Below are 24,321 nucleotides of genomic sequence, written 5' to 3'. Positions count from 1 at the left end.
CTCAAGCACTGAGCCTCACTGGTCAGGCGCTGAGCTGGTTAATTTTAAGTGTTTTTTAATACAATGAGTAAATACTACAAGTGGGGGACTTTAGAGATATAACCCAGTGTGACTTGCTCTGTTGCAGGTCTTCTTTTCACATATGGTGTGACCGGGAGTGGGAAGACTCACACCATGACTGGTTCCCCAGGAGAAGGAGGGCTGCTTCCTCGCTGTCTGGATATGATCTTTAACAGTATAGGGTCATTTCAGGCTAAAAGATATGTAAGTATAATTCTTTTATGTTGTAACAATTTCACTTGACACAGGGACTAAGATACCTGTGTATATAGTAGCAGTATGGGAGAACTATTGGATACATTTTGAAATCTTAAATATTTATCCTATTTAATAAAATAGTAATATGCAAATTAACCACCCACTACACCCACAAGCCATGGCCACCAGCCAATCAGGAGTGAGCATGCAAATTAGCCCAACCAAGATGGCTGCGGCAATGGAGTGAGCAGGAGGCTTGGATTTCTCTGGCAATGGAGGAAGCCAAGCTTTCTTCACATCCTGGTAGGCCCAGACATCCAGTCAAGGCTATAAAGTTTCAATTATAGAAGATGAATAAATCCCAACAAAAATGGCAGCAGCCACAGAGCTGGAGAGAACAGGAGGCTTGAGTTGCCCCTGGTGATGAAGGAAGCCAAGTTTCTCCAACCCTGGCTTGCCTTGGTCTCCACTAAGGCTACAAAGTTTCAGTTATAGAAGATAAATGAATCCCAACAAAAATGGCTGTAGCCACAGGAGCAAGCAGGAGGCTTGGCTCCACTCAAGGCTACAAAGTTTCAATTATAGAAGATAAATAAATCCCAGATACCAGGGCCTCCACTTGGGTCGTGTGGGAGGGGGCGCCCTGGACGACCTGCAAACCACCACAGGCCACCCCACACCCCAAGGGAATCTCCAACCTGATCTGGGACACCCTTCAGGACAAACCAGCTGACCCCCACCTGTGTACCAGGCTTCTATCTAATAAAAGAGTAATATGCAAATTGACCATCACTCCAACAAACAAGATGACTGCCCCTATGTGGTCAAAGATCCTGCCCCCATGTGGGCACAAGATGGCCATCAGGGAAGGGCAGTTGGGAGGGACCAGGTCTGCAAGGGAGGGCAGTTGTGGGCGATCAGGCCAGCAGGGGAGGGCAGTTGGGAGGGACCAGGCATGCAAGGGAGGGCAGTTGGGGGCGATCAAGCCTGCAGCGGAGGGCATTTAGGGGTGACCAGACAAGCAAAGAAGGGAAGTTGGGGATGACCTGGCCTGCAGAGAGGGGCAGTTTGGGGGGTACCGGGCCTGCAGGGAAGGGCAGTTAGGGGTGATCAGACCTGTCCATCACCCTGATTGTCCCGCAGCCCCTCCCCCGGCCAGCCCCGCCCTAGATCATCCCTCTCCCCCTCGCCCCCCACTACGATTGGGGACAGGGCCAGCTGGCCAATCACCCATGGCCTCTCCCCCAGGCTGCTGGCCTCCCATCAGCCCCCTCCACCATGTTTGGAGGCGCCCACAGCCTCTCCCCATGGTCGACCCCACCCCCAATTGGCCTGCTGTACACCAATTGGAAGGTGGGGCCCTCCAGTCAATTGCCATCGGCCCAGCGCTGATCAGACCTCAATCAGGGTTGGCCAGCCAGCCAACCTCACGTCATCTCCTTCTCCGCACAGGCCCAGCCTTGATCCGCCATTTGGGGCCAAAATCGTGCACTGGACCTCTGGTGTTTAAATAAACTTCTCAGTTCTCAAATATGTTTCTTACAATTTAAGTCACATTCTCAAAATCATAGTTTGACTTTTGTCCCCACTTTAGGTTTTTAAATCTAATGATAGGAATAGCATGGATATACAGTGTGAAGTTGATGCCTTATTAGAACGGCAGAAAAGAGAGGCCATACCCAACCCAAAGACCCCTTCTAGCAAGTAAGTAATTGCATTTGTCTACAATGCCGGCCTGAAGGGAACACTGTCTGATGGTTTCCTCAGGCATAGGGAATGATGCATGAAATAGAGATGGCCTGGCAAGTTGACATTAGTGAGATCAAAGATGAGGAATGTTCTTAAGTAACTTTATTTGCTCGGATGTTCTCTCTCTCTATGAACACACTGCCTTTGAATCACTGCTTAGAGAAGGTGCCCCTGTGGGTGGAAGAGGGTGTAAAAGCCTGTGCTATTTATCTGGGAAGACATGGGAGTATTGTTGGCTGATTGTGAGTGAATAAAGTTCTTTGCATTTCTGCTTGTAAGGCAGGACATTTGTGCTAAATCTTTTAACTTCCTCTTGGGATCAATTTACTTTTGATATTCACAATGTAGAAAATCAGACTTTCTGGCTTTTTTCCCTTTTCCAGACGACAAATAGATCCAGAGTTTGCAGATATGATAAATGTACAAGAATTTTGCAAAGCAGAAGTTGATGAGGATAGTGTCTATGGCGTATTTGTGTCTTATATTGAAATATATAATAATTACATATATGATCTACTGGAAGAGGTGCCGTTTGATCCCATAAAACCTAAGTAAGTAATGAAGATAGTCCCTGCTTAGCTGCGTAATCTTTGGACAGTCACTCATCTCAGTGAGCCTTAAATAGGAATAATGCTTATTTTTGTTTTCAAAATGAAATATAACTGTGTAGCATGCAACTGGTGCTTAATGATTCATTTTATTACGTACGTATATAGATGTTCTGGGACCTTGTGGATTAAAGCATCTAAGGAGGAGTCCTAACATTATTTTTGAAAACTCTTGTCCCTGAGCTATATTTTAAGAAGGACCTTAATTGGATAAGGAAGTTTCACTATCAATGTGCCCTGAGGCTACCTTTCAAAAACTTGACACTGAGTGTTGGGAGTTTGTAACCATTTTAACCATTTGTTTTGGTGATCTCTACAAAATGGAGTCTAAAGCTGTTGTTTATACAACTAATATTCACAGACCTTCCCTCATTGATTAATGTGAAATGACATCTCTGTTGTCATTCTGCCGGAGTTAAAAGACCACTTCCTGTCCTTAAGTCTTGCCCTGTTGAGAATGAAGACCAGTTACAACCTGACATCACAAACAATGAACCTGCATTTATGCCAGAGCTAACTCTGGAATCCCATGTCTAATATTAATACCTTGTTTTTGAGTTGATGGTTTAATTTCTAAGCTAAATGCTTAATTCAGCTAGAGGCCTGGTGCATGAAATTCATGCATGGGAAGGGTCCCTAGGCCTGGTCTGTGATCAGGGCCAGTTGGGGTCTTCCGGCTGCCTGCTGGGGCCTCCCTTCCCTTGTTGTTGGCTGGATCCTTCCTTGATTCTGTGCCACCCCCTACTGGTCATTGCACATCATAGCAAGCAATCAAACTCCCGGTCGAATGCTTACATATTAGCCTTTTATAGATAGATAGATAGATAGATAGATAGATGCCCTCTTTAGGGCCTTTCAGAACAATAATATGAAGACCTTTGTCATATATTTAACTTTTGTGTATAAATCTAATCCAACATTATTGGAAAAAGAGTTGGATTTAGAAAACCATTAGACACAGAACACTTGTCAATAGGTCCACTTTTACTTACATTAAACAGTGTATAGACTAATTACTTTCCCATTTATTTCAAAGTGTCAGTTCTGGCCTTACTTGGTTTAGCTCAGGAGATAGAGTGTTGGACTGAACGGTCTCAGGTTTGATTCTGGCAAGTGCACATGCCCAGGTTGCAGGCTCAATCCCCAGTAGGGGGTGTGCAGGACGCAGCCAATCAGTGATTTTCTCTCATCATTGATGTTTCTATCTCTCTCTCTCTTTCCTCTCTAAAATCAATAAAAATATATTAATTTAAAAAGCAACAACCAAGTGTCAGTTCTGCATACCCATTTTCCTTAACTTTTGTGATGTTATTCACTGCTAACAGCCAGTTTCATGTTTGCACATGTGCCAAGTTTTTGTTTGTCCTAAATGAGATTATTTTCATAGGCGCCTATTATCCTGATTTTATTTTGTTACACAAAAGGACTGACAAATATGACTTGTGTGCCTGCCTTGTAATAACTTTTTTAATAAACTCTCAAAGTGCTTATTTGGCACTGAGTTCAGTTTTAATTTGTTAAGGTGGTATATTACCTGCTTTTTTGAACTGACTAATGTTTAGTATGTGTGTGTTTTTAATACAATGAAGAAATACTGCATTGGAGGATTTTTAAGATACAACTCATTGTGACTGTCACATACTATGGGCTGGACATGTTACTGTGATGGCTACTGTAAAAGCAGTAACTTATCCCTTATTCCTTTGGTAGGTGGAACGTTTACAACACCCCCATGAGGAACACAGACTTTCTGTATGTGATTGTGTTGACTTTTTTTTTTTAAATAAGGAGAAGGGTGCAGATATATACTAGTGTTTGGCATCTGTGGACTACTTGTATGTAGTGGTTTTTCATTGGCTCTGGTATTTGCTACCAATGAGCCCCTCCTTGCTTCCTGAAAAAAAGTCAGCCATTTAGTGGGTGATGGTAGCTGATAAATGTTTTTATCTCCACTCATAAGACGGACCAAATACGTGGTGCCTTTCCCATTTTATCTTATCATACAGATTAAAACTTGACCAGCCACTTTGGATTGCCACTCCTGGTATATACCAAACTCTCTCTGAATTTTTATTTTTATTTTTATTTGCTTTTGTTTTTTTTTGTTTTTTGCTGACCCTGAGGTCAGAATCAGTTCTATCCATTGATCTTTTAAATTTAGGAAAATACTAAATTTTGATGCTTAACTTGTGCATGTAATATTGTCATAATACTACTATGACCTCTAATTGTTTAGTGTTATATTATGTACTTTGTTAGAACAAATTAGAGCAAACCTTTTAAAACAAAATAGGTTTTTATAAGTAATCTTGACTATATATATATATATATATATATATATATATATATCTTTAAAATTAACTGTTTAATATTTTTTCTGGGTTCTTGCTTAGGTGTATTTCCATTATAACAATTGATATCATGTTGCTTGGCATTTTAGATAGCTCAATTTATTAATTACTCAATAACTCATAACTTAGCAAACTTGTATATTTTTTCTTTCCCTTAGGCCTCTACAATCTAAATTGCTTCGTGAAGACAAGAATCATAATATGTATGTCGCAGGATGTACAGAAGTAGAAGTAAAATCTACTGAAGAGGCTTTTGAAGTTTTCTGGAAAGGTTAGACTTAAAATTAGAAAACTATAAAACGATAAATATATTTGACAGCAGTACTTTTTGGTTTAGTAGAAAGCATGTAATGCCCTAGCCAGTGTGGCTCAGTTGGTTCAGCATCATTCCCTGTGCACCAAAAGGTTGCCAGTTCAATTCCTGGTCAGAGCACATGATTGTGGGCTCTATCCCCAGTAGGGACATGCAGGAGGCAGCTGACCACTGTTTTTTCTCCCTCTCCTTTGCTCTCTCTGAAAATCAATTTTAAAAGAAAGAAGAAAGAAACCGTATATAATGAAATGGCTGAGTTCAGATTTGAGCAATGATTTTTTCCCCCTCCTATTGTTATAGGCCAGAAAAAGAGACGTATTGCTAACACACATTTGAATCGTGAGTCCAGCCGTTCCCATAGTGTATTCAATATTAAATTAGTTCAAGCCCCACTGGATGCAGATGGAGACAATGTCTTACAGGTAAGCTGTCGTGTATAAGGTTTTTAACTGAATCCTTAATTTTTGGAATTAGAATTAAATCAGGGAGGTTTTGTTGCAATGAAGATTGCTCTAGAACACATGTGTCAAACACAAGGCCCGCGGGCCAAATCCAGCCCGCCAGGCCTTGCAATGTGGCCCGCACCGCGCTGTCATCACTGCACTCCGCTGTCAGTTTATGACATTGTCAGTTTATAACATTGTCAGTTTATGACTGTTCAGTAAACCATTCGGCCCGCGATTTAGGCTGGATTTTAGATTTTGGCCCCTTCTCTGATTGAGTTCGACACCCCTACTCTAGAACAAAGATTTTCCACAGAAATCATTTTTTTAGCATATTAACCCTTTGCACTCTGCTGCCCCCTCTCAGGGGACATTGGAATTCTAGCATATCACTCGGATGTCCCCTCTCAGGGGGGACATTGCAGTTTATTAGTGATTACGGGGAATTGAGTTAATTCAACGCACGTTTCCGCCGCAAAGTAGCATCGAGTAGCTGGTAGCCAATGTCCAGAATGGTTCGGAGTGCAAAGGGTTAAAATATAACTTAAAAGTTATTTTTACCAGTACATATATTAATTTTTTAAATTTTACCAGCTATTAAAGCATTTGCAGAAACCACACATCCTGATTCAGTTTTATTGCACAATGTCTCTAAGAAAATACTATTTTTTAACTAGAAAACATACTACTTTCAGTACAGAAGAAACTATCTGATTTTTAAGGAGACCATCTGAGTTTTTATATATGTCTGCCCAGAAAGTAACAAACTTGCACAGGATACCAAGCTGGATAGATGCTTTGGCATATCCTATACAAAGCACTTTGTAATCCGGCCCTAGCTACTTTATCCAAACTATCCTTCATTACAAATCTAGATGCTACTCAGGGTGGTTTCTTATTCTTAAAAAAGTTGAGCCCTTGCCAGGTAGCCCAGTTGGTTAGAGCATCGTCCCTATATATCAGAGGCGGGGAACCTTTTTTTTGCCAAGGGCCTTTTGGATGTTTATAACATTCTCAGCCACACAAAATTATCAACTTAAAAATTAGCCTGCTATATTTGATCAAACACATAATTAACTCATCCCTAATGCCTTGGCAGGGCCAGACAAAATGATTTAACACATGTATATGGCCCATGGGGCAGCTGCCCCATAGTTGTGGGTTCGATCCCGGTCAGGGCACATGCAAGAATCAACCAATGAATGCATAATGGATGGAAGAGCAAAATGATGTTTATCTCTCTTGTTTCTTTTCTCTCCTCCTCCCCTCCCATTCCTCTGTTTCTCTCTCTGAAAATCAATAAAATGTTTTTAAAAAGTTGTATTTTTCATTGTGAGCATTCTGAATATCTCGTACATAGAAACTTGATTTTCTTTGAATTGCATCTAACATTACAATGTCAGTTATGTGCCTCGACTTTCATTTCTTATAAAAATTATTAGCATATTATGAAGTTATTAGATCACAAAGTTATTAAATATGATTATAAAAAATTTAGGTTAGCCCTGTTCCAGACTCACTATTTAGCATATATTTATTGAGCTCCTGCTGAGACCTAGGCACTGTGTAAGATTCTGGAGATAAAATCATTACAAGGCAGAGTCCCTGCATTCATGGAGCTTACATCATAATGTAGAAGATCAGACAATGGGCAAGTAATCATTAAGGTCATGAGTATATTTATCATATGCTTTTAGAAAACTTTTACCCAAAAACTTGTACATTTTATATTGTGCCCCTACCAGTACATTTTATATTGTGCAAATATTATCCTATATACGGTAATAAAACCCTAATATGCAAATTGACCTAACTGCAGAATGACCAGTTGCTATGATGTGCACTGACCACCAGGAGGCAGACACTCAATGCAGGAGCTGCCCCCTGGTGGTCATTGTGCTCCCACAGGAGTAGTGCCACTCAGCCAGAAGCCAGGCTCACTGCTGGCAAGCGAAGAAGTGGTCGGGGAGCCTCTCCCACCTCTGGCAGTGCTCAGGGCCTCTCAGGGGATGTCCGACTACTGATTGAGGCCCGCAGACAGCCCCCGAGGGGTACCAGAGATCACAGGCCAGGCTGAGGGACAACCCCCCTTCCAGTGCACGAATGTTGTGCACGAGGCCTCTAGTATTCATAATTATTTGTTAATTTAAACATGTTTAAAGAACATTGTAAACTACTTATGGCTCATGTTATATAATTGGCATTATGATGATCTCTTCAGGAAAAAGAACAAATCACTATAAGCCAGTTGTCCTTGGTGGATCTTGCTGGAAGTGAAAGAACTAACCGGACAAAAGCAGAAGGGAATAGATTACGTGAAGCTGGTGAGTAAAAACATAATATTTATCTATTGCTACACCTTTTAAAAACTTGCAATGCCAATTTATCATCTGCTTATTGATGGGAGATTTAGGCATAATTGTCTTCAATTTCATAACTTAGAGGCTAAATTTAATGGTTAATGCTGTTGCTTTAGTTATACTGATTTAGTATCATTCTGTTACATTACACTGATTTGTTTAAAAAGCATGGAAAAGTGACTAAAGTAAATACAAGTTATACTCTGTTAAATCTGTTGCTGGTATTGCCAGTACCTGGAACTTTAAGGCAAAGTAATTTAACAGTTACTCCAGCATTCATATTTGTAAAAATTGGCTTCTGGACGGGGAAAAATCTTTGGACACTAGCCAAAACTGGTTTGGCTCAGTGGATAGAGCATTGGCCTGCGGACTGGAAGGTCCCAGGTTCGATTCCAGTCAAGGGCATGTACCTTGGTTGTGGGCACATCCCCAGTAGAGGGTATGCAGGAGGCGGTTGATCGATGTGTCTCTCTCATCAATGTTTCTAGTTAGAAACATTTCCTCTCGGTAAAAAATCAATAAAATATATATATTTTTTAAAATCTTCGAAAACTAAAGCCAATTAAAAGGAATTCTGTGGGCGTTTTGTTTTTATTTTAGTTTTTTTGTGTAGCCGTTCAAGTTATGTTTTATGTTACTATCATTTATGCAATACCTACTGTGTGCCAGGAATTAATATGGGATTGAGCCCTGCCCTAGAGAGCCCAGCCTAGTACAAGAGATAGGCATATAAGGAGACCGTTTCAGTAAATGTAATGGTGTGGGAACCCCTGTTCGCGTCCTGCATGGTTCAGGGTTCGGGTTCTGGAGAAGGCTGCACACGAATGAAAGAGACTAGAAAAGTATTAATTTGGGAATATTGGGGGCCAATTTGGAGCCCACCTCTAGGGGGAGGACTACACCCCACTCTGGCTTTGCTGTCCCTTTTGTTAAGGTTATGGGATACATTCATATCCTTTAGGCAGGAAATTCCAATAATAGCCAATCATAAAGAATTTACATAAGACTAACAGTTGGAGGCTGTTTTAGCTGCCAGTGTCTCAACTAAACAATGAGTGATCAGCTCCAACCTTTCCGAGCATTTAAGGTTGACCAGCCTTCTGGATTCCCTGTCCACATCTCTCTATTAGTGGGTCAATGATCAGTTTCCGGCATAATGAAAGTGAGCACAGTTACTGTGGGAGTACAGAACAGAGCTTCCTCAGCCAATCTGAGGTGGGAGGGGGGGTTGGAGGAAGAATTCATGGAGTTGACATGTAAGGAGTGAGCTCTGAAGGAGGACAGGATTAAAAGCATCATCCTGGACAGAGGAGGCAGCCACTCTAAACACACCAGTCCTGAGAGAATTTGCAGGGGGTCAAAGCAGAGGAAGGGAAGAGTGTGGGTGGTAAACTGACAGAGGTCTTTATATGAACACCTTGTCTGTCATATTAAAAAAATCTGGATTTTGTCCTGAGGGAATGATGGTGGCTACCAGTTATGAAGGGACTGTTGTGTTTTATAGTATCTACTATGCAAGGGCTTGATTTATTGACTCTTGACTTTTCAGAATTGTGTCAGCCATTTTTCATTTGAGGGGGTTAGAGAAGTAATTTTCACAAGGTTAGAACCTGGGTTCAAACACAGGTTGGTTGTACTCTCAAAATTTGTGTCTTTCTACCATTATAAATCCTCCCCATAAAGCCAATGAAGGATTAGTTTTTTAGAAAGCTCATTTTCCCAGTGAAGAGAATTAATTTACCAGGGGCAAACCTAGAGATGAAAAGCAGTAAGGAGCCTTTTACTGTAATTCAGATGAGCAATCATATGACCTGGAGGCAAAAGTCAAAACCCGAGAGCTAGTTAAAAAGTAGGTCCACCTGCATGTGGAGACTGAGGAATAGGAGGAGAGGAGCTTGGTTTAGGAGCAGTTTGAGATGCAGGTATGGGCAGTTCATGAATTTTGTGCAGGGTATGTTTAAATTTTCCAAGTGTAAGTGCCTAGTAATTGGATACAGAAGCACATGGATTTGGAAGGAGAGAGATTTGACTTGAAACTTTCAGGTTTAGGTTTTGCCAACAGAGAAATGATAGAAGCAGTGGGGGAGATAAGGTTATTCCTGGGAAACAGATAGGAACAAGCTGAAGGCAGAGCCTTGAATAAGCCCTTGATTTATTTGAAGAGCCTATGGAGCCTAGCCACCATGGCTCAGTGGTTGAGTGTCAACTAAGGGGTCACAGCTCAATTCCAGGCCAGCGCACGTGTCCGGGTTGAGAGCTCAGTTCCCAGTGGGGGGCATTCAGGAGGCAGCCAATCAGTGATTTTCTCATCACTGCCGTCTCTCCCTCTCCTTTTCCTCTCTGAAATCTATAAAAATATATTAAATAATAATAAATAAGGAGCCTATGAAGGACAAAGAAGGTGATTTAAGAAATTATAAAATAACTAAAATAATACACGTTATATATGTGTATTCAGTAGTCCTCATATCGGTGGGACTGATTTCAGTTACCCCAAAGTCAACTGCAGTCTGAAATATTAAATGGAAAATTCTAGAACTAGTTCATAACTTACACTTTTGCACTTGTATATGCTATCTACCTGTTAGTCACTTAGAAGCCATCTCAGTGATAGACTGTCCTGGTATCACAGTGCTTATATTCAAGAAACCCTTACTTTATTTAGTAATGTCACATTTATATAACTTTTATTATAGTACATTTTTATTATTTATTGTTGCTAATCCCCTACTGTGCCTATTATAAATTTTTTAAATAAATCTTTATTGCTCATATTATCACAGTTATTCCTCATCCCCCCCCCCCTATAGTTCCCCTCTACCTGGTTCCCCCCACCCCCCGCCCTTATTCCCCCCGCACTGTCCTCATCCATAAGTGTACAATTTTTGTCCAGTCTCTTTCCACAGCCCCCACACCCCTTTCCCCTGAGAATTGTCAGTCCACTCCCTTTCTGTGCCCCTGATTCTATTATATTCACCAGTTTATTCTGTACAGATTTTTATTCACTTGATTTTTAGATTCATTTGTTAATACATATGTATTTGTTCATAATTTTTCTCTTTACTTTTTTCTTCTCCTTGCTCTTCTTAAAGAATACTTTTCAGCATTTCATATAATACTGGTTTGGTGGTGATGAATTCCTTTAGCTTTTTCTTATCTGTGAAGCTCTTTATCTGACCTTCCATTCTGAATGATAGCTTTGCTGGGTATAATAATCTTGGTTGTGGCTTCTTAATATTCATCACTTTGAATATTTCTTGCCACTCTCTTCTGGCCTGCATAGTTTCTGTTGAGAAATCAGCTGACAATCGTCTGGGTATTCCCTTGTAGGTGGCTAACTGTTTTTCTCTTGCTGCTTTTAATATTCTCTGTCTTTTGCTTTTGGCATTTTAATAATGATGTGTCTTGGTGTGGTCCTCTTTGGATTCCTTTTGTTTGGGTATCTCTGTGCTTCCTGGACTTGTAAGTCTATTTCTTTCACCAGGTGGGGGAAGTTTTCTGTCATTATTTCTTCAAATAGGTTTTCAATATCTTGCTCTCTTCTTCTGGCACTCCCATAATTCGGATGTTGGTACGCTTGAAGTTGTCCCAGAGGCTCCTTACCCTATCTTCATATTTTTGGGTTCTTTTGCTTTTTGCTTTTCTGGTTGGTTGTTTTGTGTGTGTGTTTTTTTTGTTTGTTTGTTTGTTTGTTTGTTTGTTTGTTTTTGCTTCTTGGTATTTCAGATCTTTGACTTGATTCTTGCAATCCTCTAGTCTATTGTTAGATCTCCGTATATTATTCTTTATTTCAGTCAGTGTATGCTTAATTTCTAGTTGGTCCTTTTTCATATCCTCAAGAGTCTCACTAAATTTATCGGAAGTTTCTAGAAAATTCTTGAAAAACCTTAATACCCATGGTTTTGAACTCTCTATCCAGTAGTTTGCTTTCCTCCATTTCTGTCATTTGTGATCTGTTTCTTTGTCTCCACATTTTGGCCACATCCCTGTGTTGTTAGAGTGGCTTTGTGTGCTAGGTGTCCTATATGGCCCAATGGCTCAGCCTCCCCAGTTACCTGAGGTGGTCATGCTTGGTGCAGCCCTTTGTAGGCTGTGTGCACTGTCTTGTTGTAGTTAAGCCTTGATTATTGTCAGTATCCCTGGGATGAATTGATCTCCAGGCCAATTGCCTATGAGGATCAGCTGTGTCTACGCTGGGAGAACTTCTGTGCTGGAGACACCCTTACGAGGCAAGACTTCCTTCAGTGGGGCTTTGATGCTCCCTGAGTAGGTCCCTTATGGATCTGAGGAGTTTTAATCTGGATGGTCCCATTCTGACCACTGGGTACAGTGGCTCTTGAATCTCTAAAGAGGTGCTAATGTAGCCTCTGCCTGAGGCCATCCAGCAGGAGATACAGAGAGATCTGCAGATTTCTCTTCTTTGTCTGGGTTTTGGAGGTACTCAGATGAGGCTCAGCTGTGAAGCAATGCAAGCTGCTGTGGGGCCTTGGCCCTTCTTTTGGGTGTTTTGGGTCTCTCTGACCCAGCTGCAGTTTGTTAGTTAATTTTAGATTGCAAAGGGCCAGGCCATTCATATGCAAAAGCCTCTGTACACAGCTTGGGTGGAGCGGGGTCTCAGGGAATTAACAGAGTGGAGCAAACAGCTTATGCTGCCTTAAGAGGCCCCTGGATCTCAGTGCCCCTTGGTAATCACTGCAAGCACAGCTCAGAGAAAGCTGCCCTTGAGTTCCGCCCACTGCCAGACAGTCCAGTTTCTCCCCGTATGAGTCTGGGTCCCCAGTGTCTCACCTGGAACTGGAGTTCAGAGCAGTCGAGAGCTTATGTCTCCCTCCCGATTGAAAAAGACAACCACGTCCTCAGTGGCCAGCCCTCTTTGTGCACATGCCTCCGTACCTCTGCAATTTACATCTGCACCTCCTCTGAGTCTGTGTGCTTTTCTCTTTCCTTCTAGTTGTAGAATTTCCACTCAGCCAGTCTTTCTGTGGTTCTGGATGATGTCCATTTTGTCTTTTAGTTGTAGTTTTGAAGTGGTTGTGCGAGGCAGCAATTTCAGATGTTTACCTATGCTGCCATTTTGGTTTCTCCTAATTTATAAAGTAAACTTTATTATAAATAAATATGTGTAGAGAAAAACATAGTATATATATAGGGGTTGATACTATCCATGGTATCAGGCATCCACTGGGAGTTTTGGTATGTATCCCTTGTGACTACTGTATAAGAATATCAGAAATCTGGAATTCAGATAATAAGAAGGATTAACCTGATGTGGAAAGAGGTGTACTGTAGTTGGATTGGGAACAACTAGAAACCTGAGGGGTTTATTTGTTTATGGGTGTTTTTGTTGTTGTTGTTGTTTGTTTTAAACCTGACAGTTCAGATGCTTGGGGGAAGAAACAGGAAGGACTATCATTGTTAATATGGATGAGAAACACAAGTTTAGGGAGTGAGAGCTATAAGAAAAGAAGATTGTGGCTGGGGCATGCACACTGAAATGACCCAGGAGCTGGCATGTAGGAGGGATATTACAAGGCAATAGCAAGGGATTAGGAAAACGTTGCTGGCCTCCCTCTGTTCACCATCCTTATAAATGTCGGGCTTCAGAAAACAAGCAGCTTTTACTCAAAAAGTGCTGCAGGGGGAAAGCACTACCCTTACAGGAAAATAAAGGTAAGGTTTCAGGCCTTTATGCCATGGGTACAGGGTAAAGCCTGTGGACATTTTTCAGAATATTTTTTAATATATGACATAAAATACATAGGTTTATAAAGGAAACCAATTAGGTTGAAATACTTTTTTTTAAAGTATGCTTAAAACATAGTAATTTGTGTACTGCTTTAAATAAAAACCCACTAGCAGGTCTAGTAACTACATACTTTCAAAGTAGTAATGAATATAAATATCTTGAGATTAGCAATAACTATAAGTGCTATAAAAACAAATAATTTGTGACTTTCCCATAGACTCCCTGAAATATATGCATGGACAGTATGGGCACCTGACCATGAGGGAAAGAAATGAGTGGATCATTCTATGAGAACTTTGAGGATTTAGGAACATTTGTTAACAAATGTTCCTGAGAGCACAGTGGTAGAAGAAAGGACATTAGGAATTGAGGGTCAAGGAAGATAAATCATGAATCATGGAATATTATGAGGATACAGATGAGCCATGTGTTTTGAGAGGGTAGCCAAGGATGAAAACATGATTGAGTTAATCAACCTTAATCAGAGTTCCAAAATAAACAAATTCTTATGCACTTTTGGGGTTTATGCAGGTGAGATCTCCTGTGCTATTGGAGGCTTGATTAATCTGTCAGACTTGTCTTAGTTCAGAAATCCAAATAAGAGTAGTCTAAAGTAACAAGTAAGCCACCTAAGAAATACTTGTAAGTTTAGTGGAAGGGACAAGAATTAGCTGGCACTTGACTTAGAACCAGGAGCCCCTCTGGATGTAGGAGAAATTTCAGTGTTGATAGAACCAGCTGTAGCCTGAAATGGCTATGCTTTAGAGATCATATTTCATATGAGGACATTAAACATCTACATCTAATATACTATTTCAGGGAATTTAAGATTTGGAAGAAAATGGGTCATGAAGTATAATGTTGCATTCATTGAATCCCTGAAGGCTAGTATTCAACCTCTCCTGAAAATGCTATTAAAATACTGCCAGACCATGCATGGACAGCTCTTTAAATTGAGCCACTAAAATCTGTTCATTCCATCTAATAGTTGTATGCAATAGGGGTTTTACAGCCAAACAGACTACACGTTTTTTTCAGATGCCTTCTGTGTATATTTTTCTGTTAGGTAACATTAACCAATCACTAATGACGCTAAGAACTTGTATGGAAGTCCTGAGAGAGAACCAAATGTGTGGAACTAACAAGGTAAGTAACAGCCTTTCATGTGTATAGTTTTATTTGTATGCTTTTTTTTGCCTTACATGTTTATTTGGAGTTTAATGTATTTATAGATGGTTCCATATCGAGATTCAAAGTTAACCCATCTGTTCAAGAACTACTTTGATGGGGAAGGAAAAGTACGCATGATCGTGTGTGTGAATCCAAAGGCTGAAGATTATGAAGAAAGCATGGTAATTTTAATGTATTTATCCTATACAGTTTCAGGTTTCTACAGAGAAAACAACTATCAACTGTCTGTGAAGAATGACATTTTGAACATTTAAAAAAACTGTTGCAGAACCATCAGTTACAGAAATGAGCTATTGGCCAATTTAATATTGTGTCATAGTAATTTCCAAGTCAGGACTTGAGATAGGTTTATTTGTAAAAACAAGAACAACAAACAATCAAAAATCTCCCATTTGTTTTGTGTCTTAGCAAGTCATGAGATTTGCAGAAGTGACCCAGGAAGTTGAAGTTGCAAGACCAGTAGATAAGGCAATATGCGGTTTAACACCTGGACGGCGATACCGGAACCACGGTCGGGCAGGTCCAGTTGGAGATGGTATGTTTTGGAATCAGATTATTTGCTCACTGATTAGTTTGTCTGTCTTTTCAATCTATGTCACATGAGAAAACTTCATTTCCCTTACCCTCAAGCACCAAGTGCAAAAAGAAATCTGAATCAGTATATAAATGAGACTTCTTTTGTTACATATAACTCATATTTTTTTCCTGGTTTTCTCTTTACAGCTAAATGTATAATTATGACAACGTAAGAAAACACAGTTAATTGGACTGTAGCTCTAATCAGTGTTAAACTTGTTTAAATAAGTTCTTTCTCTCCTGTGTAACTCTTTATAATTTTCTATAATTCAATACAGAACTGTTGGTCACAGACGTGGTCTTACAGAGTTTTCCACCATTGCCCCCCTGCGAGATTTTGGATATCAATGATGAGCAGACTCTCCCCAAGCTTATTGAAGCATTAGAGAAACGCCATCAGCTACGACAAATGATGATTGATGAGTTTACCAAAAAATGTAAGGCCAAAACCTTTTATAATCATTTTAACTCTAGAAATTTGCAATGAATCTGAGTTCTGAAGTGGGGTGGATCTCTAAGAAAGGATTATTTTGTCTTCTCTTTGCACTTGTAGTGCTTAAGGCATTGTTTAATTAGACTGACAAGAAACTTTTCCCACGGATTTTCCCCCCCCAAGAAAGTAAAGCAAATGAAAAAAGTTGGTGTGTATTATTTCCCATTTTAAAACTAACAGTGATGTACACAAAGGAATAATAGCTACTTGTAGTTACTACTAGGTACTTATTTCTAAGGCACTTTATAACTATACCTTTGGGCAAATTATTTAATCCTCTCTTTCTTAGTCCCTTGTCTGCAAATGGGGATTGTAATTATTCCTACTTCAGAGGGTGTTGTGAGATAATTTATGAAAATCATGTGGAAGCCGAAACCAGTTTGGCTCAGTGGATAGAGCGTCGGTCTGCGGACTGAAAGGTCCCAGGTTCGATTCCGGTCAGAGGCATGTACATTGGTTGCGGGCACATCCCCAGTAGGGGGTGTGCAAGAGGCAGCTGGTCGATGTTTCTCACTCATCGATGTTTCTAGCTCTCTATCCCTCTCCCTTCCTCTCTGTAAAAAATCAATAAAATATATTAAAAAGAAAAAAGAAAATCAGGTGGAAGAGTGAACAGCCTGGTACATAGTGCTCAGTAATATATCTATTTTTAGCACCATCACAAATTTATTTTCATCTTCACCCAAAAATAGGTATGAGATACGTGGTATTTAAATTCCCATTTTGAAATGAGGAAATGTGCTCAGAAAAATAACTTGCCCGAGTTACATAGCTAGTAAATGGTGACTAGGGATTCCATTTGGCTCTGTTCCTAGGATAAATATGTTATTTCTGGTTTTGTATTTGTTGTTTTAAAGCCAGTTATTTACCCATAAGGATTGGGATGTCATAGTGCAAAAGGAAAGACTTTATAGTATCGGCTAAAAAAGATGAATGTGTTTGTTATTTTGGAATTGGAATAGACAAAACCTGCGTGCTTTTGTTTCAGCTTTTACTTTTAAAGGTATGTTGCAAGAATTTGACAAAGGTGTTTCAAATAAAGAATACTCCATTCAAGGAAAACTGAATGAAAAAGAAAAGGTGATATCAGGACAAAAATTGGAAATAGAACGACTGGAGAAAAAAACCAAAACTTTAGAATATAAGGTTGGTTTTGACTATTAGAATGGCTATTTGCTCCTGTTCTCTGACTTAATCCTTATGCTCTCCAGGTCTGTAAATACTGCTAAGAGTTATCACTTAGTTATTTACTAATCTTCAACCTACCACCCCCCAAAAAGAGGAAATGTGAGTGAAAAGCATAAAAGAGATGTTATACTCTTTAATTTTATGAGTTAGATGTTAACAGTTGAAGAAAATGTTCTCTGGCCCAAACAAGTAAGCTTTATAAAGGGTTTTCTAGAATTTAGCTTTGATTATAGCTTGATTTTTTTAACTTATTACTGGAACAATATATGTTTGTTCACTCATTTATAGAGGATCATTTAGGGGGGAACATTCATTTTAGAGATAAGTTAATCTCAACCAAAATAACCTTAAAAATAAAATTTTAGGTTCTGGCTGATAGATTCATTTGTTTGGAGTGTTGTCCCATACACCAAAAGGTGGCAGTGTCAATGCTTGTCATGGGGGTATACAGAGGCAACCAAGCAATCTTCCTCCCTCCCTCCCTTCAACCCTCCTTTCTTCCCTTCGTCTCTTTTTAAAATTCAATGGAAACATATCCTCGGATGAGAATTTTAAAAAATAATAATGAAATAAATTTAAAAATAAAAATTTAGGCTTGGCACTCTGCCTGTGGAGGACCACCGCTCCTTTCCCATCCCCCGCCCCACCCTCACTGTGACCTTTAGCTTTGTCTTTCCTAAGCTCCAAAGGCCCCTTTTGCATCTCTAACTTATTTTCTTCACTGCTCACTTCTACCTCTGTGACTTTCTAAATAACTGTCTTATCGTTTGAGTGTTGGCTCTGAATTCTTTCTTAGCCAGAACTCTACTGAGGTCGATGAACCAAGGTCTGTTCTGACTCCACCTTCGTACAACACACCTCTCAATATAATCCGTGGTGCCCTTCTCGCTGCCAGAACAATAGTCATCTGTCCAGAGACCTGGGCCTGAGGCATGATAGATTTAGGAAAAGCAACATCTTTCTCCAACATTGACCAACCTCCACTACTAGCACAGGCCCAGTGACTAAAGACTTAGGGCCCAAGCAAGCAGCAGTCCAGTGTTTGGGAACTCAGACTGTTAGGATGACCTGGCTGACAAGAAGAAGAAAAAATAGCCCTAACTGGTTTGGCTCAGTGGATAGAATGTCAGCCTTCGGACTAAAAGGTTCGATTCCAGTCAAGGGCATGTACCTTGGTTTCGGGCACATTCCTGGTGGAAGGTGTGCAGGAGGCAGCTGATTGATGTTTCTTACTTTATCCCTCTCCTTCCTTTCTGTAAAAAAATCAATAAAAATATATTTGAAGAAGAAGGAGGAGGAGGCCTGAATTTTAGGGGAAAATAATTTTTACATTAAATCATTTATAACTTCATCTTTCAGTGAAGAACATGTTTAAAAAGTTCTCATTTCTAGGAATTAAGGTAGTAAATTCAGGTGAAATTTTAGAGGAAAATGCTTTATCTATGATTTTTTCTTTCCACAATTCTGCTTGCCATAAACTAATTATAAAAGATTGTTTTAAAGCTACATGAAATATTTACATGCTAATTATTGAACATAATGGTCTGCCTTCCAGATTGAAATTTTAGAGAAAACAACTACTATCTATGAAGAAGATAAGCACAATCTGCAACAGGAACTTGAAGCCCAGAATCAAAAACTTCAACAACAGTTTTCTGACAAACGCAGACTAGAAGCCAGATTGCAAGGCATGGTGACGGAAACAACAATGAAGTGGGAGAAAGAATGCGTGAGTGTCATCCCTCTGCCTATCGCAGAGATGGGTGATTTATTTCAAATTGTAGTGTTTTGAATGACTTCCTGGGTTAGGGTTTTGGTGGTGGTGGCAATAGTTGCCTATTCAGTTCATTCCTTTCTCTGCCCTTGAAATTCATTAACATTATGGAGTATAGTTACTCAGGAAGAATTGGAGAACTATAGTTTTTATGACAGTGTTTAGTAATGTGGTGTACTTGTATAGTGTAATTGAATTAGAACGTCTATTGCTATTGATAATCCTTAGGAGCGGCGAGTGGCAGCTAAACAATTGGAGATGCAAAATAAACTCTGGGTAAAAGATGAAAAACTGAAACAACTGAAGGCTATTGTTACTGAACCCAAATCTGAAAAGCCAGAGAGACCCTCTCGGGAGCGGGATCGAGAAAAAGCTACTCCAAGATCTGTTTCTCCATCGCCAGTACCTGTACGTTATTTGTAGTTGTGTAGTAATTTAGGGTTAGATTAGGTGACTGTTTTTATGAGAATCAACTTTTTGTTTTATATTACTTATATTTCTCAGACTTCAATTTAATTGTTTTAATCTAGTATAAACACAAATTTAGTATAAAAATGTAGTAATTTAGTACAAATAATTACAATGATATCTTTGTGTTAAATTATAGAAAAGTAATGAATTCTTTCTCTCAGTTTTTCAGTCTTGCTCATTAATTTCTTTTCAATTTTTTTAGCTTTCTGATAACTATATTGCTCAGATTTCCAACGGCCAGCAACTCATGAGCCAACCACAACTACATAGGCGCTCTAACTCTTGCAGCAGCATCTCAGTAGCTTCCTGTATTTCGGAATGGGAGCAGAAAATTCCTTCGTACAACACACCTCCCAATGTCACATCCATTGCAAGGCGTAGGCAGCAGGAGCCAGGACAAAGTAAAACTTGTATCGTGTCAGACAGAAGGCGAGGGATGTACTGGACTGAAGGCAGGGAGTTGGTTCCTACATTCAGGAATGAGATACAAGTAGAAGAAGATCAATGCTACAGGGTTAGTGCCAGTGTTTTTTAAAGCATTATAGCAATAGAATTTAATCTTGTGTTTTTATAACTTGGTTCAGAAAATTCAACAGGCTAAAACCGGTTTGGCTCAGTGGATAGAGTGTTGGCCTGAGGATTGAAAGGTCCCAGGTTCGATTCTGGTCAAGGGTATGTACATTGGCTGCGGGCACATCCCCAGTGGGGGGTGTGTAGGAGGTAGCAGGTCGATGTTTCTCTCTCATCGATGTTTCTAGCTCTCTATCCTTCTCCCTTCCTCTCTGTAAAAAAATCAATTAAAACAATTTTTTAAAGAAAATTCGACAGAAAGGTGGGTGAGATCCATTATAAACAAGGTCTAATTTTTATATTCATTTGAAAGATCAAATCATCCCAAAATTGAGGCCTAGCTCTTGAGCTGAAGAAGCTGGCCCAGTGGCTCAATTGGTTGAGCATCATCCCATGCAGCAGCAGGTCATGGTTTCTTTCCTGGTCAGAGCACACACCCAGGTTTCATGTAGGGGGCATGCTGGAGACAGCTAGTCAATGTTTTTCTCTCTTCCCCTCTCCCTCTATGAAATCAATAAAAACAAAGTAAAAAAGATTTTAAAATAATAACAATAAAAAATACTAAAAACTTTTTTTTAATGCCTGTGTTCAGTGAACACAGGGTCAGGTCAGTAGGCACATGCCAGAGTACTCTGCCTTTTAGTTGCATAAGCTAATGAGCTTGTGAATATGAGTGTTACAGCACATTTTCTGATTTTTAAAAAAAATACATTTTTTTGTTGATTTCAGAGAGGGAGAGAGCGAGAAACACCCATGATAAAAGCAAATCATTGATTGGCTGCCTCCTGCATGCCCCCTTACTTGGGATTAAGCCCGCAACCTGGGCATGTATCCTGACGGGGAATACAACCATGACCTGGTTCATGGGTTGATGTTCAACCACTGACCCACACCGGTCAGGCTCCAAATTTTTTTTTCTTATGGTTTCTTCCCAAGGTAGTTTTTTTTGCTGCTTTTCAACTTTTTTTTTTTTTTTAACTTTTACTTTTTAAAAATTTCAAACCAAAAGAAAAGTTAAAAGAATGGTACAGTATATTTCCCCCCCTTACCTAGATGTAGCAATTGTTACTTTAGATACGTAAACATTTTTTTCCTTGAGCCTTTGAGTGTAGTCAGACTTCATGATACTTTATCCCTAAGAATAAGGACATAATTCTATATTACCATAATCTTTATCACACTAAAGAAAGGTAATATTAACTATGAATAAATGTCCTCTGATATATAGTTCATGTTTACATTTTCCCAGTTGTCCCAGTAATAGTTTTTCTGTTTTCCATTCATGATTCTATCAATGTGAATGCTTTGCATGTGGTTGTTATGTCTCTAACCTCTTTTAGTATAATAAAGTCCTCTGCTCTTTTTAAAATATATATATATATTTTATTGATTTTTTTACAGAGGGGAAGGGAGAGTGATAGAGAGTTAAAAACATCAATGAGGGAGAAACATCAATCAGCTGCCTCTTGTACACCCCCTATTGGGGATGTGCCTGCAACCAAAGTACATGCCCTTGACCAGAATTGAACCTGGGACCCTCAGTCCACAGGCCGACGCTCTATCCACTGAGCCAAACGGGTTAGGGCCTCGGCTCTTTTTTGATTTTCCTGACATTGACTGTTTTGAAGAGTTCAGGCCAGTTATTTTATAACTACTAAAGGTCTGCATGCCCAATAAATTACATTTAATTTAAAGACCTTTATTTCAATTTACAAGGGCTCTGCCTCAATCAACGGTGTTTAAATAAATTCACATTTACATTTTCTTCTTAAGGATGAAGGTAAAGTTTCCCCCTAAATCTGGATAAATGAACCAAGTTACTAGTGTGAACTTTCAGTTAGTAAAATCTTAATATATAGCTCTTTTAAATTTTTTTCTTCTAAACATATTAATCTTATAGTAATTATTTGCCTTTGATTTTTTTTTTTTAAGTCTCTTAAGTTCTGTACTCTGCAGATTCTGCTTTAAACCTTTTTAGGGAGCAAATTATGGTGACTGGTCTTTCTGATCAACTCTAGTAAATCCTCTTCATGAAAGCTTACAGATAAAACTACTCATGGTATGCTTATGCCTGGTCAACATTAATTTAACACCTAATTTGGCTAGGAGATATTTAAGAGGATTTACTAGAGATACTTGAACTTCTCACTTGAAATCAAAATCTCTTAAGAAGTGCAGCAGAAAAGTTTAGTCTAGTATCTGTGCATTTAGGTTTTTTGGTCAAAAATTATGTCCTGAAGGTTGAAATTATACTTCAGTAAGGATGAAATTTTAAATACCATTTATTTCATAAATTGTAGTAGATTGTAAGGTCTTTCTGAAGCTTGTTTCAGAATATATTTATTGCTAAATGTGCTTAAGAAAACTATCACTTTTGCTAAATGATAGATCGTGAGAGCCAGACTGTCTTGGAATGGAAAGTTTCCTGCTTGCTGTGAAGCTTGGGCATCTTTTGGGACAAACTGTACCGCCTGTGTTCGATGCTGTCATGATGTATCATTAGTGTTTCATGTGTTTCTTTAATTATATAGGGGAAATGCATTAGGGCTCTAAATAAGCATTTTGATATTGGGGTCTTCATGCTTAACTAGCTTGGAAGGATTTGGCCTTTGGTACACTGTGTCATTTGCTTTCAGTTTTACAAACATATTGGCAAATTACCAAAGATAACTCATTGCTTCCAACTATTAACTATGTCTTATGTGAAATATGTTTTCTCAAATTGAATATACAAAATTTAATTTTTCCAAATTACATGACATTTGACTTGGACTCAAATAGTTTTTCATTGTATGATAGAGATTGGTTTGACATTATATTCTTTGTTTTTTAATATATTTTATTGAGTTTAAAATCATTTCGAATTTTCTTCCTGCAAGCCCCCTCCTGGGGATCAAGCCCACAACCCAGGCATGTGCCCTTGGCCGGAATCAAACCTGAGACCCTTCAGTCCATAAGCCAAGGCTCTATTTACTGAGCCAAACTGGCTAGGGCTGACATTATATTCTTTATCTGGTTCTTGGAACCATTTATGAAATGTTTGGGGGGTGGGGATATGTTATAGCCATTGTTATATTTGACTTTTTAATGAACTTCTGTTTAGAGATTTTAAAATTTCAGAAAATACTCAGAACTACTTTATTTACACTCGTTTAATCATTTTATACACGGGGTTCTTAATTTTACCTTACATTCTTTAGCATTTTATATTATACAGCCCAATTAGCTTTTATTTTTTATTTTTTGTCTTTGTATAAGGCATATTTTCTCTTTTATTTAGAGATCCATGAAATGTTTAGGCTTCTATTGATGTTATTGAAGCTTTTAACATAGTTGTGGGCCTAATAGATTACTTCACAATAGCAAACACAAATATTGGGTTTTGATCAAGAATATGAAATGATTTTATCTTAAATACTTCCTACACAGGAAAGACTAACAGCATTACCAGAATTTTTCCTTCCATTCTTTGTTGAAAGGGAAGTTCCTGGTAGAATATATAATATACACGCTGGTGTTAAAAGATGCTTGTTGGTTTTGTTTTTAAATTCAAAGAGGACATTTATAGTATTTGAATAATATACTTAGCTTTTGAAAAAGTTCATACATTTGTTTTTGCTATTGTCAGCAACTAATGTAGCCAAACCTGCTGCACTTCTAATAATACCCTTAAATTAATTCTGGGTTATACTTGTTTCTTGATTCCTTTCAACTTGATCAGAACGCACCACCACTGCGTCTCCGCCACAGACGATCACGCTCTGCAGGAGACAGATGGGTAGATCATAAGCCTGCCTCTAACGTGCAAACTGCAACAGTCATGCAGCCACATGTCCCTCATGCCATCACAGTGTCTGTTGCAAATGAAAAGGCACTAGCTAAGTGTGAGAAGTACATGCTGACCCACCAAGAACTAGCCTCCGATGGGGAGATTGAAACTAAACTAATAAAGGTAAAAACAAATTTGTATAGGAGAAAAAATGTACAAAAAGTCAACAAAAAACCATTTGCTCTTCCATTCCTTTGATGACACATAGGCAATGTCCACTGGGACATAAATGGGTATATGATATCTCAAAACTAAAGTAACTGCTTAGGATGTGAATCTGGTAAACCAAGACTAAGACTAAATTTGCTTTCTATTTAATGAAGCTTAGAGTCTCAGGTTAGAGGAATACCAGATTTATTATGTACTTCTAATTAATGTGTATTTCATTTTAACCCCTACTT

At 39.1% G+C, this 24,321-nt stretch overlaps 1 protein-coding gene and 1 long non-coding RNA gene across 8 annotated transcripts in view; one reads left to right on the top strand and one right to left on the bottom strand.

The window, feature by feature from the left end:
• The window catches only part of LOC311624814, a 654,664-nt gene that overhangs the window by 610,436 nt on the left and 19,907 nt on the right, over positions 1–24,321 (bottom strand). The gene's annotated exons all lie outside the window — the stretch shown is intronic.
• KIF23 (kinesin family member 23) overlaps positions 1–24,321 on the top strand; it is a gene marked incomplete at its 3' end in the record, with an annotated part of 38,622 nt that overhangs the window by 10,820 nt on the left and 3,481 nt on the right. For 2 of the 7 annotated variants that reach the window (XM_084886743.1, XM_084886744.1), the window contains exons 5-19: positions 128–264; positions 1,853–1,962; positions 2,391–2,558; positions 4,326–4,367; positions 5,125–5,237; positions 5,580–5,701; positions 7,944–8,046; positions 14,895–14,974; positions 15,061–15,180; positions 15,428–15,554; positions 15,874–16,032; positions 17,077–17,234; positions 18,832–19,005; positions 19,279–19,458; positions 23,813–24,043. In XM_084886743.1, the coding sequence (XP_084742869.1) occupies positions 128–264; positions 1,853–1,962; positions 2,391–2,558; positions 4,326–4,367; positions 5,125–5,237; positions 5,580–5,701; positions 7,944–8,046; positions 14,895–14,974; positions 15,061–15,180; positions 15,428–15,554; positions 15,874–16,032; positions 17,077–17,234; positions 18,832–19,005; positions 19,279–19,458; positions 23,813–24,043 (2,024 nt within the window). Of the gene's footprint in view, positions 1–127; positions 265–1,852; positions 1,963–2,390; positions 2,559–4,325; positions 4,368–5,124; positions 5,238–5,579; positions 5,702–7,943; positions 8,047–14,894; positions 14,975–15,060; positions 15,181–15,427; positions 15,555–15,873; positions 16,033–17,076; positions 17,235–18,831; positions 19,006–19,278; positions 19,459–19,723; positions 20,036–23,812; positions 24,044–24,321 lie in introns of all 7 variants that reach the window. The other 5 variants (XM_084886739.1, XM_084886741.1, XM_084886740.1 and 2 more) reach the window with 5 other exon arrangements.

Source organism: Pipistrellus hanaki, assembly GCF_964339955.1.
Source record: "Pipistrellus hanaki genome assembly, chromosome: 1".
NCBI classification, from domain to species: Eukaryota; Metazoa; Chordata; class Mammalia; order Chiroptera; family Vespertilionidae; genus Pipistrellus; species Pipistrellus hanaki.
The sequence above is the reverse complement of the archived record's forward strand: the minus strand, read 5'-3'. Positions and strand labels throughout refer to the sequence as shown.